General features: G+C 47.2%; 1 protein-coding gene across 2 annotated transcripts in view; it reads left to right on the top strand.

The window, feature by feature from the left end:
• The first annotated feature begins 4,092 nt into the window (after positions 1-4,092).
• Sh3gl1 (SH3 domain containing GRB2 like 1, endophilin A2) overlaps positions 4,093-10,402 on the top strand; it is a 27,295-nt gene continuing 20,985 nt past the window's right edge. The window contains exon 1 of one of the 2 annotated variants that reach the window (XM_032900731.1): positions 4,093-4,309. In XM_032900731.1, the coding sequence (XP_032756622.1) occupies positions 4,265-4,309 (45 nt within the window). In that variant the 5' untranslated portion in view covers positions 4,093-4,264. The remainder of the gene's footprint in view (positions 4,310-10,402) is intronic. The other variant, XM_032900730.1, reaches the window with a different exon arrangement.

Genomic DNA, 10,402 nt, shown 5'->3' with positions numbered 1-10,402 from the left:
CCTTTCCGGCGGTTCAGGAGTGGCCGAGAAGATCCGCATTTTCTATTGGTCCTAAGAAATGTCAATCTAAAAATCAGCGTTTGGTCACACCCACATCCCTTTTATTGGCTATATGCGTTCAAGGAGGTGGGACGGCTATGTCTAGAATGGAAGTGACAACTTGAATGAGGGATTAGAAGAGTAATGGGAACTAAGGTATCCTAATTAGTGAAGGGTTGAAAGTAGCTACTGTAATTAAAGTTGAGGATCACTTCCTTTAATTTTAATTCTTACATTAATTCCCTTTTTAACTATAGACTCTTTTAAATATGTTACTTTTTTGAAATGATGAACCACTTTTTAATAAATTAACGATTTGCTTTATTTTTAAATTAGGAATATTTTCTATTGTAAAATTATAAGTGTTTTGAACTGTAAATTCCTTTCATGTGAATTACTTTGAAGAAATATTAATTGAAAAATTATTGATTCTGGTGCTTTTAATCCTAGTACTTGGGATTTACAAGCAGGTAGATCTCTGAGTTCAAGGACATCCTGGTCTACATAGCAAGTTGCAAGACAGTCAGTGATACAATGTATCAAAAAGTAATTGCCTTTGTTTTTGTTGTTGTTATTGTTGTTTTTCATTTGTTTTGTTTTTTGTTTGTTTGTTTATTTTGTTTTGTTTGAGACAGAATCTCACTATGTAGCCTTGCTGGCCTGGAACCCAATCACCAGTTTCTAAAACTTTTGTAAGGTGAGGAAGAAACCTTTCCCTTCTTCACCTGCAAACAGCTCAAGTGCCTGCAACAGTTCTTTTCTTGAAGTTGTGGCTAGTAAGTGGGTTATTTGGCTAATGAATTAGTTATATGAATTGCTTTTGGGCCAGGGGCTCAAGAAAGGTAAGGAATGCTCTAGTGTCAAGGACCTCATCAAATCCTTGACCTGCTGCAGAATATAATTTGACTGAATTGTGTAGGTCTCCTGGAGCCAATCTTGCTGTCAAGCACCTGTCAGCCCTGTATTTGGGAGGTGAAGGCAGAAAGATTAGACGTTAAAGGCCATGATAAGCTAAGTACCAAGTTTGAAGCCAGCCTTGGCCATCTCACAACATATGTAATAAAGAACACCCTTGAATGAGTCTTGTGAGCATGTTAGAAATCCCTGGCTATAGCCACCAGTTCTGTTTTTGAAAGGAGACATGGTGTCCCAGGCCTGTTACTGCAGCACTAAGAGAGGTAAGGCCAGCTTCTGCTACATGAGACCCTGTCTCAAAAAACCAAAAAACCAAACGAAACAGAAACTACTCATACCCCAAAATATAAAGATTCCTGTATTCAGGAACAGTAAAGATGGCATATACATATTTTTTATCTACTGCAGTGCAATCCTTTGAGTTATTTGGAACCTTCTAGAAATCTTTGGAGTCATGAAATCACCCCAACTTTTCACCAATTTCAACCCTAACCATTCTTCTGTTTATGCTTTAAAATCTATTTACTCATTACCTCCATTTATTATCAATAATAATTAAGTCATGCTAGCCTGGTCTGTAACTGGTTATATAATCCAGACTGGCCGCGAACTCACAGAGATCCATGTGCTCTGCTTTTCAACGTGCTGGGGTTAAAGTTGTGTGCACTGCCATATATGGTATAGTCTATATACTTTTTGAAATCTGTAACAGTTGCTAGAAGGGTTAAGGTGCATATGTCAATCTGAGGAGGCTTCATTGAAGAGATATTGACTTAGTTAGGGTTTTACTGCTGTGAACAGACACCATGACCAAGGCAACTCTTTTTTTTTTTTTTTTTTTCCGGAGCTGGGGACTGAACCCAGGGCCTTGCGCTTGCTAGGCAAGTGCTCTACCACTGAGCTAAATCCCCAACCCCGGCAACTCTTATAAGAACAACATTTAATTGGGGCTGGCTTACAGGTTCAGAGGTTCAGTCCATTATCATCAAGGTAGGAGCATGGCAGCATCCAGGTAGGCAAGGTGCAGGAGGAGCTGAGAGTTTTACATCTTTACCCAAAGGAAGCCAGAAACAGACTGAACATCCTCAGGCATGAGGGTCTTAAAGCCCATGCCCACAGTGACACACCTACTCCAACAGGGCCACACCTTCTAATAGTGCCACTTCCTGCGCTGAACATATATAAACCATCATAGATATCATTCTAATTGGAGTCCTCTTTCTGTCTGAAGGATGAGAGGAAGCTCACTGCAGGGCTAATGTGCAAAAAAAAAAAAAAAAAGCAATGATGTCCTATAGCTGGCACACAATAGGAATGAGTCAATGGAACTGGAGATATCAGGAAACAGCTGCAGGTTGAGCTACAGTCTCAGAATATGTTTCTAGTGGGGCTCATTAGTGCACACCTGTGATTTAGCACTTGGGAGGTGGAAGAGCTTGGACAGGAGTTCAGTGTCACCCTTGGCTACACAGTAAGTTTGAGGCCACGCCTGTGTTATGCAATGTCTGCTATGGAACAAAGCAATGAAGAAGGAAATGAAGGACTGTCTTTCTAGCTGTATCCTCATCGATGCATTAGAAGGGAGACACTGAAGGAAGGACCCCAGAGAGAAGGCTGGTGGAGTGTTAGGATCTGGGTGACCAAAAGCCAGGCCAGGCAGTGCCTGCAGAAATGTCAGATACAGCTTTAACTGTTCCCTGACCTCTGTGATGTGTCACCTGTTAACTTGATGGAATCTAGAACCAGTTGGGCAGGGGCCTCTGGGTGTGCCTTGGAGTAGACCTGCCCACTGTGGACATCCCATCCCATGACTAGAATTCCCTGTAAGAGGAGGAAGGGGCTGAGCATCAAGCAGACAGCCCTCTGTTTCCTGACTGAACAGCCTCAGCCTTCTGCCCCTGTGAGTTTCCAGCCTTGGAGAACCACAGTACAAACCCCTCATTGTTTCAAGCATTTTGTTTTGTTTTGCTTTAGAGCATTTATTTACTCAAAGCAACAGGAGTAGAGATCAAGACACTTTCTGAACTGGAGAAACCCTAGATTGAACTTTTATGTTATTTTATTTTTATCTTTAAAAAATATTTCAGGGGTTGGGATTTAGCTCAGTGGTAGAGCGCTTGCCTAGGAAGCGCAAGGCCCTGGGTTCGGTCCCCAGCTCAAAAAAAAAAAAAAAAAAAAAGAACCAAAAAAAAAAAAAGAAAAAAAAAAAAAAAAATTTCATATGCATTTTGTTTGTGTGTGCATTTTTCGAGACAGGGTTTCTCTGTGTAGCTTTAGCTGTCCTGGCACTCATTCTATAGACCAGGCTGGCCTTGAACTCCGAGATCCACCTGCTTCTACCTCCCGAATGCTGGGATTAAAGGCGTGCAAACACCACTACTGGCCTACCTCATATTCACTTTTTTCTAAAAAATATTATTTGTTTATGAGTTATGAGTTTCTTATGAGTACACTGTAGCTGTCTTCATATGAGCACACGGGAAGAGGGCATCGGATCCCACTACAGATGGTTGTGAGTCACCATGTGGTTGCTGGGATTTGAACTCAGGACCTCAGGAAGAACAGTCAGAGCTCTTAACTGCTGAGCCTTTTAAGATATGTGACCCTGTGTACCCTGTGTGGGCAGTTGAAGGAGGCCAGGAGAGGACTGACCCGGAGCTGGAGTTATAGACAGCTATGAGCAAACCGCCTGATGTGGGTGCGAGAAACTGAACTCCGGATCTCCGCCAGGGCAGCAAGGGCTCTTAACTGGAGAACCATTCGTTCCTCTAGCCCCTAAGATACTTCATTTTACCTTGCTTTGTCTTTGTTACACTATCACTGACAAATTCCGCTTCGCTTTCCCACGCACAAATAAAAATAACTAATTAATTAAACTGACTCTGACTTTATATCCACTCCAGGACTCTAGAGAGAGCTGCAACGCGCGAGCGAACACGCACACGCATTCCAAGCCTTTCTAGGCGCTCCCTCATATCTTTGGTGTGGGCGGGTTTCCGTCATTCCTCCGGGGCAATGCTTTCTCCGGCCTACAGAGGGCGCGCATGTGCAGAGAAGCCTAGCGCGCGCAGACGGCGTTGGAGGGTGGGGTGAGGGGAAATGGGGGCGTCACCGGAAGTGTGCGGCCGCCGCGTAATATCTCAGCTGCGCGTGCGCGCTCGCGGGCCGAGGTGGCTCCGGGGCGGGGGCGCAGAGCTGGCAAGTTGATTTGGCGGTGGCGGCGCCTACTCGCGCGCGGAGGAACGAAGTCGGTTCGGCGACGCCGGCGGAAACCTTAGTTCGAGCGGGAAGCCTGACAGTGGCAGGCGGCATGTCGGTGGCGGGGCTGAAGAAGCAGTTCTACAAGGCGAGCCAGGTGAGGCGAGGCCGGGCGATCTGGGCTCGGGCCTGGTTTTGGGGGACCGCGGACGAGCCGAGTTGGCTTCCCCTGGGCTGGCAGGGAAGGGGAGACCGGGTTGCCGTGCTTTGAAGGGGGACATTGGGTGTGCCGTCTAGGCGGCTCTCCAAAAGCTCTGGAGGGCCGGCGAGAGGGCTCTATCGTGAGGGGCTTGCCGCCAGGCTTTTACGACCTGAGTTGGATTCCCAAGACTACAGGATGGAAGGCGAGACCCCAAGTTTCCAGATTATGCGTCCAAGACTCTTCACTACATAACCTCAGGCCACAGAAAATGTTTGTCTAGGTTGTTATCCAAAAAAGAAAAAATCTTGGTTGGACATTTACCAAGTCTGCACAGGGCTTAGAAAAATATTCAGTGTTCCATTTTTTTTCCCTCCAGTGTCTCTAAGATGGATTAAAAAAAGCAAACCTAAAACACAAAAATAAACATTCACTAGGTGGTACACATTATTAATTCCAGCACTCCGGAGGCAGAGTCAGGTAAGCAGATATCTGAGTTTGAGGCCAGCCAGGGTAATAAGGAGACCCTGTGTCAAAAATGAAAGAAAAAAGAAAATTCTCTTGGTAGACACTGCCAAGTTGAAAAGTGACAGTGAAAAGTAATTTTCCAGGCTTCTGCAGTTACAAAATGTGACAGGTTTCTAAAACATGTATGTTTCTTTGAAAGGTACATTCATATAGCTATACTGTACTGTGGACTCCTGGGTACTTAGTGGTTTGGGTTTAGTGCTTAATCGGAGTATGACTCTGAACTGAAATTCTCCATTCTGGCTGTGTTGACATTCAGGAGTTCTGTAGGGTGGGCAACCTGGCCTCTGTTGCATAAACATTGAGAACCCTACCCTGGGCAGGAGCTCCATTCATCTTAACAACAGATGTCTTCAGACATCCTGTAATGTAATATCCCTCTGGAACTTCTTGGTTTGCTTTTTGAGACAAAAGTTTTGCTGCATAGTCCAGGCTGGCCCAGAATTTTCCATCCTCCTGCCTATGCCTCTCAGGTGCTGGGATAACAGGATGCCTTCGTGTGTTGAAGGTTTTATATTGCCTTGAACTCCTGGGCTCAAGTGTGTCTGCTCCCTCAGCTACTTTGGTGCTGGGACTAGGTTATATGTCCCAGGTTTCCACTTGAGAAAATTCTTGTTTTCTCATTTACCTCTCTGTCTCAATCAGGCCAGAGTGGCCTCATATTCATTATTCTCCTGTCTTTGCCTCCCGGTGCTGATTTACAGACGCTTAACCACAAAGCCACACTGTCGGATCAGTTTTGTAAGATAAATTCCCCAGAAGTGGATTGCCAAGTTCATGATCGAGTTTTCTGTTGTCTATCTTGGTTTCTTTTCTCTGCCTTTTCCTCCTTCAGATTGCTTGATCAGTTTTGCTTGCTTCCCTCCCCCCACACCCCATCCGCCTATCACTCTCATTTGAAGGATATGTGCTGGGGTTGGAACCCAGGACCTCACCCACACTAGCAAAAGTTCTACCCTGAGCTATGGCCCCAGTTCGACATGGATTTTACATGGGACAGGGAAGCTGGGCAGGCCTGTAACCCCAGACTCTCTGGCAGTTGAGGCAGGAGGATCAAAAGCCAAGTGAGTTTTAGCCACTGTGAGTTGTTTCAAAATGAAGCCTATGGAGACAGCCTGGCTGCTATGATACCCTAGAGGCATCACCAGGGTTGATGCTAGTGATGCTGGAGAAGGCTATCTTCTGTCTATGTATCCCTTCCAATGCCGCTCTCAGCTCAGAGGCCAGACCCAAGTCCAGGGTGTTAGAGTGGCTTCGCTCCCCTTCTAGAATTCCTGAATAACTCTCAAAATGCAGAGGGCAGAATAGGGCCTGGGCTTCCTGGCTTAGCCTATACCCCACTATCTGATAGGCTATGACAGGATTTTAGTTGTGAGTTCAGGGCAAGCCTGGGCTTCAAAGTAAGAACTCTCATGTCACAAAACAACGGCAGATGATCTGGATATGTAGCTCAGTTTGGTAGAGTGCTTGCCTACCACACAGGAAGCTCTAGCTTTGTTACAAGTTGAGGGCCAGCCTAGTGTACAGTGTTAGTTCCAAAGGTATGTAGTAAAACCCCACTCAAACGAAATAGTTCAGAGCCTGCCACTTACTCATGCAAGCCATGAATCTGCAGGGAGGTCTATGAACATGCAGCTTGTTGCCCAGTGTCTGTTCCAAGAAGCCCCAGATGTGCTAATCCTGTGGCTGTGCAGTACAGTCTGAGAATTATGGGTGTGGAACTGGCTCTAGTAGATTCCACAGAGAGATGAGCAACAGTGTAAGGAATTGCTTGGGCCATGCCTATGAGAAAGGCTCTCCTTACAGTCTTAAGAGGCCCAGGCAGAAGGAGCAGTCAGCTGGTGCTGTCACCCAATGGCTGAAAGGAGTGGCTCAGCCTAAAGACAAAGACATCTGAGCTCTGTCTATGGACCTTGGAAGGAGGCTAGTGTTGGGGTAGAGAGGACTAAAAGAAGGAAGTACAGGAATGTTGAATGTTGTCAGCAGTCACTTCCAGATGGATTTGAGAGCTGGTTGGACCTATGCAGTAGGCAAGAGACCTCACGTGCCTGAACTCCTTAGGGTGTGATGCCAGCCTGGGTTCTGTCGCAATGCCTGTGGCCAAGATACCACAAATGGAATTCCTAGAGGTCCCTCCCCTGCTGATTTCCCTGCAGGCACTGTAGGAGGGACTCACTGGGCAGCCACCAGACTCTTGTCCACTGGAGGGCCACCCATCCAACCTGCTTACAGACCTGGAAAGCTCAGCTCAGTTGAGGATCAATTTACTGTTTGGACATTCCAAGGTCCTGTCCCAAAGAACTCGGAGCTAGCTCTCAAGACTCTCACATAGATGGCCAATGGCCCAGCCTCTTGCAGAAGTTTTCCAGGTTCTCAGCATTCTACTCTTTTCCCCGGGGTCTCTCCTGTGTTTATTTCCTCTAAAAACACCTCTCTGGTAGGTTCCTGAGTCCCCAGATTATCTTTTTTCATAAGAAAGAGAAACCACAAGCCAGTGTGGCAGGGCATGCCTGGAATTCCTGTGTAAAAGTCAGAAGGGTTGTGGGTTCTAGGCCAGCCTGGGCTACATTGTGAAAGCTTGTCTTTAAAAAAAAAAATGCAGGAGAGAGACTGGGGCTCAGTAGGTAGAACACTCATCTATTCTGTAAGGAAGCCCTGGGCTCCATCCTCAGCTCCACACACACTGGTCATCTGGAGGTAGAGACAGGAAGATCAGGAGTTGAGCTACATGGTGTGTGAGGCCAGCGTGAGTTACATGAGACCCTGACTCAGAAAAGGCAAAATAATCCTCAGTCCACATTGTCGAGAATCAGAATGACTGGTTATTTCTGAAAGAGGAACTGGAAAGAGGTTCAGGGGTGCCAAGGCAAGGTATGGATGGAGCTGGATGAGTAACTGGGCTCCGACAGGTAAGGCTGTGGTACACTTATTCTGCTCCCCGTCCCCCCCACCCCCTTCCTGGACCCAGTACTATCTTCACAGGTCCCCAGCTCATTACCCAGCTTTACAAATCATATATAAAATGAGCTTGGGTTGTGAGGAAAGTTGGAAGTTTGACTTGTTGCAGTGGGGAAATAGACGGATGATGGCTCAGGCAGCACAGGTCTTCTTACTGTGGTTCCCCTCTGACACCTCGCCCTGATGTGTGGGTTCTGAGGAAGTCAGAGTGCAGATGGAAGTGACCTGAGACTCAGAAGTTTATTCGGGTGTCTTGATTGCTAGCCTGAGCTGACTGGTTTTCTGATCATTCTGTGGCAGCCTGGAGATGGAGTATAACTAAAAATGATGCTCATGTCTGCCTGGAAAGCAGCCCCCACCCCATCTCCTTTTTAGCCTCCTTTGCCTTACAGAAAAGGAGAATTTGAAAAGAAAGATTGTTTGTTTGGTTAGAACTAGGAAAAAAAATTACCAACTGCATTTTCCAGTGACTGGGTGTGTGTGTTTCTAGAGACTGCCCAGTGCCTACCAAGTATCAGGCAAGTGCTTGTTGAGTGCCCTGTCCCCACTGCAGTGCCTAAGGCTTTCAGCTGTGCTGAAGCTGCCTATGTCCCAGCCTATTGGAGAAGTTCTAACTTCCCATAAGCCCTGAGGGCTGGGGGGGTGGGGGCGCTGCAGACTGGGGACTGTGGATTTGGGGATATGTTTGGTGCTTCTCCACTGGAGATGAATACAGCTGGGTATACCCCAGCCTCTACTTTGATTTCCTCCACACGAGGCCATGCTTAATCTGTAAGTCCACCTGAGTTAAAACTAATCATTTATGTGGGTATGCTGGACACCCATCCCATCACCCCATACCTAGACAATACAGCCTGTGGCTTCACAGCAGTCCATGAGGATTATCACATCTTTTTTTTAACCCTGCCACCATAGTCCTGTTGTCCTACCTCTTTTGTCCCTTCTCTCTGTGCTTTAGCGTGGACTCTTCCAGAGAGGCCCCTGGTTCACATGCATGCATGCAGTGCACCTGCATATGTCTGTGTGTGTCTGCATGTGTGTCCATTCCCTTCCACCAAGCACAGTCTTTGACCCAGGGACCCGGGACACGGCTGTACCCTCTCTGCCACTCCATAGCCCATCTCCCTGGTGGAATTTGAAAGGCCACAGGAGTGCATTATGGGCGGTGGGGCGTAGAACCAGGCTTAGGCTTGACTGCTTGGCATCCCCAGCTCCAACTGCAGGCCATTTTATTTATTTATTGTGGGGGTCAACCTCAGGGGTTGTCCCTCAGGTACAATCCAACACTGGGACCTGGATCTCACCACTTTGACTAGCCTGGTAACCCAGGGGTCCCCCTGTGTTCAGCAGCACTGGGATTGCTTGTCTGCTTATATCCAGCTTTTCACATGGGAACCAAGGATCAATGTAGTGGGCACCATACCAACTGAGCCTTCCTATTCCCTGTTTACTTATTTTTAGTTTTCTAAGGATTTTGTTTATGAGATGGAGTCTCATTCTATTACCTAGACTAACAGCAAATCCAAGCCAGGGCCATCCTCCTGCCTCTCTTGGCTTTCTGAATGCTGGGATCACAGGTATGGATGTATAATGGGCTGACTTGCCACCGCCTGGTGTTGCTGTAAAATTATTTAAAAAAAAAAAAAAAGTTTTCTTTTACCCCCACTAGGCCCAGCACCGCAGTGCCCCAAGATATCTGGTAGACATCTTCATCTCAGTCAGCAAAACCTCTCACCTGCTTTGCTCTAGCCCATATCACACTACCAATGGCCTTTCTCTGAGCCTGGCAACAATCTCTCTACCCATCCAGTTCCCAAGGCAGGCTGCCACCATGCTCTCTTTCCGTTCCAGTCTTCTCTTCCCTCAAACTTTTCTCCAGCCATCCTTCCTTCTCATCCGATGACAGACCTCATTTTATCTTGTACCTGCCTTCACCTGTATGACATCCTACAGTCTGGTCCTTTTTTGAGCTCTCCCTGGAAAACGAGAGAAAAAAACTGCAGCTGCCCTGTTCAGCCTCTCTTCTGCTGGGTGCTAACCCTGCTGCCTGGGTAGGGGCCTCTGCTCCCTCTTCCTGCCCTCTGCAGGCCTTGCATGCAGCTCTCAGGATGCCTCATCTTCCTTTTCCGTTCAGCTCCTAGAAAACCTGCTGATTTGGGCAAAGGGGGTCATGGGACACTTCCCAAGCACTTCTGGACCACAGCTGTGGCTTCCTCCCCGGCCCTGACTCAGCACCTGCCAGCAGACCTCTCCGGAGTACCCCCATAGCTGGGGTTCCTTCCCCGTTAGGTGACCCCTGAGTGTTTCTCCCCCTAACCCCCATGTGTGGGAAGGGTGGCTGGCCCTTGAGGACCAGCATGCTTACTCAGCATTTCAGGGTGACACAAGTAACAGGTGCTCTGCTGCCTTGTCCTAGGTCACAAGTGGAAACTGTTCCCCTGCTGAACAGAAAATGTGCCCAACTGTGTAACAGGTTGGGGTGAAGGACATGTCAATGAGAAAGCAGATTGGTCCCAAGGCTTCTGGGCTCTAGCCTAAGTTTCCCCTAGCATCGAACCTCACAAA

This window comes from Rattus rattus, chromosome 4 (assembly GCF_011064425.1).
Source record: "Rattus rattus isolate New Zealand chromosome 4, Rrattus_CSIRO_v1, whole genome shotgun sequence".
Taxonomy (NCBI): Eukaryota; Metazoa; Chordata; class Mammalia; order Rodentia; family Muridae; genus Rattus; species Rattus rattus.
Note: the sequence above shows the minus strand (reverse complement) of the source record. Positions and strands in the feature narration are given on the sequence as shown.